Consider the following 11,163-nt stretch of genomic DNA (forward strand, 5'->3'; position numbering starts at 1 on the left):
GAAACAGAAACCCCACATGATTATGTTTTTTCTATCTCAACGTGCCGGCAGTGGATTCCCAACCCCTCACTCTCCAGCCCGCCTTTGTATAATTACTGATTAACCATCTACTCCATTGTAAGAACCTGTTTTTTTTTTGGTTAGCAGGCTACAATAGAAACAGCAGCTCTGATTTCCCCCAAACCAATGCAGTCTTCAAAAAAAAAAAAAAAAAAAAAAAAGGGGAGGGAGAGAAGAGGAAGAAGAAACAAAAAGCAGTAAATTCATTGTACTACAGTAAAAACAATTTCCATCACCCTGCTTACCCTACATTTATGCCCAGAAAAATCTGCACAATTTTTAATAGCTTCAGTCTGAACCATTTAGCGTCAACCTGATTGTGTTAATTTGCCCAGGGATTTATGTGCAGTCAGATTAAACTAAACTGTAGCAAGTGGAGAGTTACAAAAATAATAAAATAAAAAACACACACAAAGTAATGCTACCGGATTAAATACAGTTCAATTGCAATTTTTTTTTGTTTGGTTATTTGTCAGAGTAAATTCAGTCGTCCTCACTAGGAGAGCAGCATCAGGTATGTGCCGCTACGAGCTTCACATCACGGCATGGTATTTAGGCAGAAACCACCCACTAAATTGAATGTCTTCAATTTAAAAACAAAAATTCTATTCTCATTTAAAAACTACCTATTTAAAAAGGTAAATTTTGACTTTTATTTATTTATGTTTTTTATTTATTTTTACAACCGGAAAGATTTGCAAAACAAAAAAACAAAACAAAATACATATTTCTTGTGAGTGTAAGCCCCAGATTTCTACTAATTGACCAACAGTAAGCAGCAACAGGTGGGAGAGGGGCAGTGCTGCTACTGGAGAGCACTTTCTGATACATCACTATGACGACATCAGGAAACCCTTTTACGACTGTGTTGCATTTTGATACAGGCCCAGTCAAGATGGACATCGGACGCTGCACAAAAAAACAAACAAAAAAAACAAACCTGGCTGAGAAAAAAAAAAGATAAATCTGTGCATGGAAGTAAAATCGGAATCCAACTTGTACACTAAACTCCACATTCTGCTGAGGAAATGGTGGGAAGAAGCACTCAGGCCTGTAAGGAGGGTATGAAGAAAACACAGGAGGCGGAAATGAACCAGCAGATGATTACCGTTACAGCCAAAGAAAACAGAGCGGAGATGCAATGTGCTTTCTAAGCAGATAAAATCCCACAACATGAGCCCAAAGTGAAACGGACATCCTTAGTCAAAGGTAAGTTATTTGGTGTGTTTTCAGAATATCGCATGAGACAGCAGTAGGACTCCAATTCAGCATTTCCAGTATGAGAACATTACATGACCGGGGCCGATTGGCAAAAAAAAAAGAAGAAAGAAAACATTGAATATACTCATGGCTTCATCAACACTACCTGAGTTATATTTAATAATTCTGTATTTAGCAACTATATATATATATATTTTTTTTTTTTTCTGAAAAGTAACAGCCCAGAGCCATTCTTTTAAGGAGTATTTCTAGTGTTACATATAAATTTTCTCTAGTTAAGATAAAGGTAATTTGTTAACATAAAGTGCTATTAATTCACGATTAAACCAAATTAGATTTTCTAGACAAGAGGACCCACCCCCCCACTTTCCACACTCTCAGCTCCTTTGTGACGTTCTTTCCCGGAGATGTCCCAGCTGACCAACTCCATCTCCTAGAATCACCAGATGTAGTCAAACCTTACAAGTGAAGAATCAAAATGTGCAACAAAAGAGTAAATGCAACCGAAACAGATTTGAAAAACTAAACTGCAGGCTACATAAGCATCTCCGATGAGGATTTTGTAGCTCAACAAAACTCAATTTCCATGGAGGTATTGCACATCGGCTTGTGAAAACTTTGAAGACCTCCTTCGAACGTTCTGACACAGTTTTCTTTATTTTTCTTTTTTTTTTGACAAAGCAGTTAGTTTGAGTCCTAAGATGGAGGTTGCAATAAATGAGTTATTGTGTTTCTGTGGCAATGAAAAGGGACTCAAGTATACCAGTAAACATGGGGGCAAATGAAAAAAGAAAAAAACAAAACAAAAAAAACAGTCATTGAGTGGAAAAAAAAACATGCTAGGAAAACAAATGCAAAATGAAACATTTTTCTTTAACTGAACAGAAATGTTTGTAGAGATATCCTGAGTGTTGCAGCTGAATAAAGCAGAACAGCCAATCAGAAGCAATATTTGTTCCTAAACTCTGGAAAAAAAAAAGTGTGCATGATTTTGAAATTAAAGAAACTTTGTGATAATTTATGACCCTCTTAAGTGAAATGTAGTGAAGGCTTCAACAGAAACAGTTTAACGGAGACCCGATGTTAAAACCTTTCAGCACACCAACTGAACAAACGTCGTAAAGGGGCGTGGTTTTCCTTCAAATTCGGCACTTCAGTACCTCAGCTCTGGGGTCTAACAGCGATGCAAATAATACTTGTGTTAGGTCAGCTGAAACGGCATAAAAACAACTGCGGAAACAACTGAAAAATTTCAGGGCTCTGAGTAGTTTTTTCCTCTATAGAGTTTTAAGACAAGATTCTCCCTTCCCGGATGGAGCCTCACAAACGTCCACTGCCGCCTTAACAGGGTTGCAAAACACCTTTTACTCTACAACTCAGAAGGCATTTCTTTAACAATCGTCTCCTTTCCTTCACCACTAATTCAAGCGCAGATCTGTGTGGAACGTCCAACGTATCTACAGTGAACTCATTTGAATGAGTGAAGAAAGAAACCGACGGAGGCATCCCAACAGTTCGACAGGATAAAGGCTTAAGGAGGTGCGGTCCGAGACACCTGCCTTTGTGAACTCCCGAACATTATCCCTTAAAAGCCATGAGACGAGGACTACCACAGCTAGAAGTCGTTAAGGTCCATTCATCGTGTTGGAGAGGCACCGATCAACTCCTTTTTAACGTCCATCCAGAGTGTGTCTGCATGTGTGTGTGTGTATGTTTTGTCTGGTGCGCTCCCAAAGGAAAAAAAAAATAAAAGTTTCAATAAACCCGAGTTTCCAAGGAAAATCATGCTTAGCTATCAGTGTTTTCACAGTTGTCACTTTTATCCGACAGGATTTGTTTTTTTGTGTGTGTGTTTTTTTNTTTTTCCAAGGTAGATAACTGCAGCACCCAGAGGAGAAGACAGTAAGCACTGGAGATGATCTACCTCACTGATCAGGTCCATCCTTGGTCTCATCATAAAACACTATTCTTTTTGGATCTACAGCAGAGAAGAGGCAGACAGTCAGGAACGGAACAACAACAGAATCATACAAATGATCATAATGTAAATACATTTTACAATCATTGTTTTTGAAACTGCCAATAACATTGAAAACATTTGGTATTGCAAGTCTGCGCTGCCAGCTGGCTCGACTACAGAGCCATTCACCAGCAGGATATAGATTACACTCATCACTTCAACAGGGGTTTTGATTAGGATTACTGTTGAGATATAACAAGTCAGATCACCATCATGTGATGCTATACAGCTATTCATCCACTGAAGTGTTTTCTGTAGCAATAAAAATATAATATTAAAATAAAATATAAAAACAAGTGAGGATAGAAAAACGGTTCCCTTACCTTGTTTTTGCAAGTTGAAAATGGATTCCATTTCTGTTCAAGGAGAAAAGGAACATCAGTTCATAGCCCCAAAAAGTTTTCTATAAATATAAAAGCCAAGCAATAAAACAGTACAATCACATGTACGGTCGTTCTGACAACACTGTTTGGGGTGGAAGGTTTTGATGAAAACCAAAGTACCCATTAAGAAGCTCTTATCCGTGTGGGCTGTTCATTCCGGTTGGCAATCAGTAGAAAGTTAAAACTGAACATGTTAAAGCAAAATTACCTTATTTGATTCATTTGCAATTTTTTTTTAAATCATTAAAAATATTTAAAAAGTAAGAGTCCAATTTTGTACATTATGGGACAGACTGGATAACAAAACGGTCATTTTTAAGTTTCATATTCAAAAAGGTAAAAGTCACCAGTCTCTGGAAAGTGATGGTAGCCATGGTGACAACTAATAAGAAGCTAAAGAGTTAAAAAATAAATCATTGTCGTTGCTTTGAAACATTGGTCAAATCCTGTTTAACTGCGGAGCTGTGTAACACCAACGCCTCTCTCCCTCTCTCACAGTGAAACATCCTACATTTACAACAAAATATTCTCACAGCTCCGTCGTCTCAATAACAGAATGATTTAATGGTAAGAGCATTTTCCAATCTCATACAAAGGTTTAACTTATTTTGAAATAATATTTTAGGGAGGAAAAAAACTTATATGGGAATTCATCTGCAGGTCAGACCTTCACTAAATCTGTTTTTTTAATACAGGTGCAGATCCTTTCAATGAATTAGAAAGTAATTGAAAATATTTCAGTAACTCAATTGACTAAGTGAAACATACAGATTAAATGTGCACAGATATTCTCAAGCCTTTCGTTCTGATAATTATGCAGATTATTTTAATAGCTAATGAAAACATTGCATTTGGAATCAGAATATTAAAATAGTCCAATGAAAAAACAAATGTTAACACAGAAGTGTGAGCTTAATGAAAAGCATGTTTAATATCTAGTTAAAAATCTTTTCAAAAACTACCATTAATTTGACATACATCAAAACACTTTCAAAATATGAGATAGATTTACAGACTTCTCTTTCCAAGTGCATTCTAAGAGATTCTAATAAATCTCTTATCTTTCTTAAGACTTGCAATTCACTTAGAAATTACTACGACCACATTTCTTAGTTCTCCATACAGAAACCATGATCATCTTAAAGACTTTTTAAGAGTCATCAAATGAACAGGGGAGGGGGTCGCCTTGGGGAGGGGGCACACTACTTTTTCCATTTCTATGTCTTATTCTACCCATTGTAAATATACCATATTGTACATGTTGTGGATGTAAAACAACTAAAATAAAAACATTTGATTGCAAAAAAAAAAAAAAGTCATCAAATGAAGACTCACTTTACAGCTAAGGGGTGAAACTATGGGAGGACATATTGTTTATCATGATAAATTTCTTAGAAGAATTTGGTTTATCGTTGTTGCAATAAATTTCAGTTATTGATAACAAAACTGACAGCATCATCGGAAATGTTATATTTACTATTTTCATCAATAGTTGTTCCACAAGAGTATGAATAAATATTTGTGAATTCAAAAATCTAATTAAATGTAGTTACTGTGTGCAGCTTAGTGATATAAATTTTACTTATTTAACTAAGTAGCATCTTGAAGAAGCTTGTAAAGAGAAATATTTTTCATGAACAGAGTTTGTGTTTGTATGGCTACAAATATTGTGCCTTGCATTCACAGCCATACAGTAACCGAAAAAGGATAATAAAGTTTTTCTCTAGTATAAGTTTATCACAATACTACCACAAAATATTGCGATAAAAATGTAAGTCGATATCACCCAGCCCTAGATGAAATGTGTATCTGACCAGAGCAGAGAGTGAAAGTTACCTTTAGTGTGATAGGTGACGGCAGCTTTAAGGTCAAAGGAACCCCAGCTGGACCTCCTGCCAACGTCTTTTGGGTGGATCTGTTCTTTAGAGGAACCGAACAACACAGTGGTCTGCTGGCCCACTGCAGGCTTAGCACCGTTGTCTTTACTGGGGCCCAGCAGAGAAGAACCCACTCCCTTCAGCTCCACTTTCGTCTTTTCCTGGACACTTGGCTGCAGCTTGGTCTCCTCCTCGCTCGCCGTGCTAGCAGGAGAGCAAACACTGGATACTTGGCAGGGGGCACAAGTCCTTTTCTCCGCTTCTTGAGAAAAAGCTTCAGCTTCTAGAAATGGGCTAATGTCAAAGAGGGGCTGGGCAACCTTGGCTGGGACAGCCTGACTCCCGTTGTGAGAAGTCACAGAAGTCTGGTCCTCGGCAGGCACGAACCCGTTCCCTCCGTCGAGAGCCGGGTTGGGCTCGTTGATGAACGAGAGCCCCCACTGGTTCTGGAAGATGTCCCCTAGGGCTTTCTGATTTGTCTGAGCAGCCGGTGGGTCGAGGTGGCGAGCGCTCGGGAGCACGGGTTGCATATTTAAAGGGTAGATTAAAACAGTACACTTTCTGAGCTCGCTCGCCTCGCCGTCTACGGGACTCGTCGTAGAGCTACAGCTACTTTCCAAAGAAGATGCTACATTCTCGCCACTTGGGACAGACGGGGCTGATTGAACACAACTAGCAGCAGGAGCAAAGAAGGTGCCCACGGACGGGCAGCCGTTCCCGTTCCCAGGAACAGGACCGTTAGTAAAGCTAGCCGAGGTGATAGTTTTCATAGCAGACATGGGGACCTGGGACAGTCTCACAGGAGGAGGCGCTGCCTCTCCTCCGCCTTGAGCTACTTTATTGAGGTTCTCTTTTACTTTGCTTGCATAACTGATCTTGGGAACTATTTTAGCACTGCTATTGTCCACAGGAAATACAGGAGGGGGCTTGAACAAAGTCCACGAGTCCTCTTTTGAAGGTGAGGAAAGCTTGCCCTTGTGCTTTTCCTCTGCTTTCTTACCAAACGTGCCAGCTGCTTTACCTTCAGAGGTTTTCCTCTGAGGTTCGGCGACTGAAGTCTCTGACGCGACGGCCCGTTTAGCCGTCGTCTGAGCTTCTGCTTTGTAGCCGGACCGGAAGCCGTCGAGTCTGTACGCTGTTCCTTTCTCGGGCGTCTCGACACTCGAGGCCCCCGGCTCCTGCGTAGTGTGGCGTGGCTGCATGTCTCTCTCTTTGTCTTTCGTCACATTATCGGCACTCTTGGTGTTGCCGCATCTGCTCTTTCGTTTCTTCGGGGTGGTGTATCCGCCTTCGGAGCCGCTTCCGTCATTGTCCTTACTGGAATAGCCGTTAGTGATGAGGCCACAATTCACAAGCCCGTTCTGAAGCAAAGCAGAGTCTTTCTTGTCTGAAGGCTGAATCTCATAATGACTCAAATCCAGCGCCTTCTCCTTGTCATTTTTTAAGTCCATATTCTTCTTATGCTCAGAGAATTTGCTGCTCACTTTCTGAACAGAGGTGTAGTGCTTCTGCAGCCCTTTCTGCTTCACATTTGGGTTACTTATGTGTCTATTATCATTGCTGCTGGAGGAATGGGACATACCAACAGTGTAGGGCAGGTGTGGATTTTTCTCCCCCTCCTCGTCGGTGATGTTTACATTTTTACTACCTGCAAGGAAAAACAAAATCAGTTAAACGGAAATGGGGCACTGATAATTTCCGCTTTACCTTTCTAGCTTTGGTTGTTTTTGTATTAGAAGACAACATTATGATATGAAAGAAGAATACTATGAAAGTCACATTTTCTTCACTCCATCTCAAGAATTAGTAAAACCAGCAGCAAAAAAAAAAAAAAAAAACCCTCACACATCTTAAGTGTAGCTCTATTTTGTACCATTTTTTTCTTCTTAAGGGGTGCAAAGGTGAGTTGTCGTTCACATATTTTACACCTGCTTTGTGTTAACCTGAATCCACTTTGACAGCTTTCATTAGGGCCACATGGTTCAACAAGGATCAGAACGTCCGCCGCAAAAGAAAAAAAGGAAATAGTGCGTTACTAAGCAAGGAATATTTACAAAAATCATGGCACATCAATAAAATATTGAATTTTTTCTCCCACCATTCTGATGGTTTAAAGGTTGATGAGTAACCTGAGTCAAAGCAAGCACACTGAATATGTTGTTGATTGAGGACTACCAAAACTATCAGGTGTTTATCCTACATTTGCATATGATTAATCTCAAAATCCATACACAAATAAAAAAACAACTTAATATTTTGTAACTAATATTATCAAAGTCTTTATTATGTTGGCAGCAACAGGAAGGTTGCCAACTTCTGTTTAAAAAAAAGCCACAAAAAAAGTTACGTTTTTCCCCTAAAGTAATCATACATTGAGAAGAATATAAAAACATATTTTTGAAATGATATAAACTTAAAGTGATTTGAGCCATTTTCCTACATTTATCACCATGATTTTCGAAAACACCTCAAGCTAAGGAAAAATAATTTGGTACTTTCTGGTTTTAGCACGTGATATGCATTGATTTTTTTAGCACAAAATGGTTTTATTTTGTGTTAAAATAAAAAGAATAAAACCCGCATTCTTTCGTGGAACCAAAAGAATAGTAAATGTCAATGTGTTTATGCAATGGTAAACGCAACCTAAATTAAATCTGTAGGGAAGAAAATAAATTAAACATTTCCATATTCACAGAAAACTAGATCCAGCAGTATGATCTAAAACAATAATTAAGATACATCTGAAACAGATTTCAAAAAAGGTTCGGTTTGCAGTTATAAAAAGTCAAACTTTTTTTTTTTTTACATTTGAAATAGAATGTAGCTAATTATGTAGCTTCAAATTTGATGCACTTCAAGATCAAGTGCAGGAAGGTAAACCCCATAGCTATATTTAAAATATAAATATAGATTAACGGTGAACCTTGACTGGGCCTTGGAATTGCACGGATACAAGAGAACTGCTGTGTCAACATGGGACTTCCCACTATATAGTGTTTCTCCACCCTGATGTTTGTTGGCATTGCACACATGGGATTCTGTATATAGCCTAACCACCCGGCCCCAGACGCAGTTGTTTGCTTTTTAGTAAACATATGCAAGTAAAAGTAGCTGTCAGCTACTGTATTTTCGATGCTATCTGTTCAGCTGCGTGGCTTCATGCTGACCAAACAACACGCAAAGGGCCCAGTCAGGCCAGACGGCTAACGCTAGCTAACTTCGACCAACCTGTAAGCTCACAACAGTTGCTCGTCATGTCATTTCCACCAAACAGTTGCTAGAAGAATAAGGTAAAAGAGTTTCAAATGAGGTGGGGGGGAAAAGCCTCGTACTTTTACACCGTTCTCCAGCTAGCCGGGTAAGTGTGGCGTTAGCTCGCGCTGATATTCTAACATGGCCGACAGGAAATGGCAGCAGAGAAAATTCCAGCGGAGCCGGTGTTGTTTCCTAAGCTGGATGCGGACATGCTGGAATCAAACACATCAAACTTTGGCTCATTTGAAAGGCCGCCGGGGAATTGAGAACACAGCGGAACCAGGAGGGGTAGTTTATCAATCCCTCTGGTTATATTAGTGAAAAGAAAACTGGGTGGTGAAACCGGTGTACAAGGTCAATCCCCGATGTGTCAAAACCACCTACAGCAGTAACAACTGTCACGCTACGTCAGCTAGCAAGCCTGCTAACACAACTTCGGGGCTCTCGTATAAATGTACCCGACGGTCGAGCTACTTAACAGCTTTTCCTGTAATTCGTGTTAACGCCAAACCGCTAGCTAGCAGCCTAAGCCCCAATCACGTTAGTTAGCAAATGCTAGTCGGCTCGCTGACATTAGCCAACTTTTCCGGATGGCCCAACCTGTTTTCTTCGCCTGCGTTTCCTGATGCTGGCACTGGAACTGGCTCTGATCATGTTTCAGACACGCCGTGCGCTGAATGGAGCTCCGGTCCTCTCCGTTGTGATGGTGCTGCCTGTCTTGTGCCCGATCTTTGGGCTGTTCCTCCATTGAAGTGAAGAATGTCGGGCTTGTGCTCCACAGTCAGCGCGTTAGCTCACTGCACGGCACAGGACAGTCCAATCACTACCAGAGTGAAACGGAAGCTATTTGAAGCTTCTGTAAACGTCAGCAGTAAATGGCTAAAAATGGCACTGTTTTGGATGGTCACAGCTCCTAAAAAAATCCATGTGTAGAATTTATGTAGATGATCGCACGGGATTATTTTTTTGTTGTTGTTGTTGTCGTTGCAAGACTTTCTTTGTGCAATTGTCGTTATTCATTATAATAAAGAGCGAGAGACATTTGGGAATCTTTTTCAGTGTGGAAAAGGATCGGGGTGGGGTTCGTGTAAGAGCCAAAAATCATATGACCCGAGGCGCTGCCACGTCTCCAGCCAGTGGACACACTTCGGTGGAGGATCATGTTGAGAACAGCCCCTCTCCTAAAATGGAAAGGCAGCGTATTGATACCGATAATCTCATAATATATTGTTTAAATACAAAATTATGGGGGGGAAATTTATATAAAAAAAAGTGTTCCAAAATATTTTAGTCAATAAACACTAAAAAACGAAGTCCACACTTCAACAAATTAATTAGCCGTTAAATTAATATTTTAATCTGACAATTTCATTTAGAACCCGTCTATTGTTATGTATTTCTAGCATAACAAATGTTTTAATTACAAAGCTTAAATGTTTTTTAATTATAAATAAATAAACGTGAAAACTAATGCAATTTGAATTTAATTCATTATGTTGAAAAAGTTTATAGTATATTATTTAAAAACGTGTCGTGCTTACATTCCAATAAATATGTCTTAAAGCCGAAATATTTCTAATTGGAAGAATTTGGACGTGCACAATTTGAATTTCTTACATTTCTCAGCCTTGTGTATCACAGGTAGTGGGCGGAGCTAAAATGAACTGCTCTGCAAGTTATCCAATCAAATGTTAGGGTTATTTCAGCGATCGCAGTTAAATTATGTTTTAATGAAGTGTTAAAAAGAAGATCTAAAGTAAGATTAACACTGAAACAATTCAATTTAAACCAAAAAGAAATAAAATGTAGGTCACACACTAAGTTTATACTTACAAATTGACACATTTATAAAAATATTTAATTACTGGTATATTAAAAAACTGAATCTCATTAAAGATAACACCAAAGTTTCTCACTGTTGCATTTGTGCAAAAGTAAAACCATCCAGTGTAGAAGTGAAGTTTACAGTAATCAATTTTGTGATTAGTTTAAAAATATATAAATATATACATACTGTTGTGGTGGATGTAGCAATACCAAGTGACCACAACATCAGGAAAAAGGAGCATGAGAAACTGGATTAATACCAGGGCCTCAGAGAGGAACTGGAGAAGGCCTGGAAGGTGAAGACCACAGTGGTGCCTGTGGTCCTCGGGGCAGTCACCCCCAAACTGGAGCAGTGGCTCAAACAGATCCCAGTTTGAGCCACTGAAATCTACCACAGCATTACTTACCCTCCACCGTACCCAACAGTGGATCATCAGACATCTCAGTCCAGAAATGTGCAGTTCTAGGGACAGCCAAGATACTGCGCAGAACCCTCAAGCTCCCAGGCCTCTGGTAGAGG

General features: G+C 39.4%; 1 protein-coding gene across 1 annotated transcript; it reads right to left on the bottom strand.

Annotated features, from left to right (window-relative positions):
* Positions 1-1,939: 1,939 nt before the first annotated feature.
* Positions 1,940-9,662, bottom strand: LOC103133947 (nuclear fragile X mental retardation-interacting protein 2-like). Its single transcript, XM_007545948.2, has 4 exons — positions 9,417-9,662; positions 5,521-7,209; positions 3,625-3,657; positions 1,940-3,259 (listed from the first exon to the last, which is right to left on the bottom strand). Exons 1-4 carry the CDS (start codon positions 9,562-9,564, stop codon positions 3,207-3,209), a joined length of 1,923 nt encoding a protein of 640 aa, XP_007546010.1. The 5' UTR covers positions 9,565-9,662; the 3' UTR covers positions 1,940-3,206.
* Positions 9,663-11,163: the final 1,501 nt, after the last annotated feature.

The sequence above is a fragment of the Poecilia formosa genome, unplaced genomic scaffold, assembly GCF_000485575.1.
Source record: "Poecilia formosa unplaced genomic scaffold, Poecilia_formosa-5.1.2 Scaffold14, whole genome shotgun sequence".
NCBI lineage: Eukaryota > Metazoa > Chordata > Actinopteri > Cyprinodontiformes > Poeciliidae > Poecilia > Poecilia formosa.

Coding starts and splice junctions, on each gene's coding strand:
- LOC103133947 (XM_007545948.2), bottom strand. CDS start 9,564: ATGGAGGAACAGCCCAAAGATCGGGCACAAGACAGGCAGCACCATCAC. Junction 7,210..9,416: donor AACGCAGGCGAAGAAAACAG/GTTGGGCCATCC, acceptor TTTTCCTTGCAG/GTAGTAAAAATGTAAACATC. Junction 3,260..3,624: donor TTTCAACTTGCAAAAACAAG/GTAAGGGAACCG, acceptor TCTCTGCTGTAG/ATCCAAAAAGAATAGTGTTT.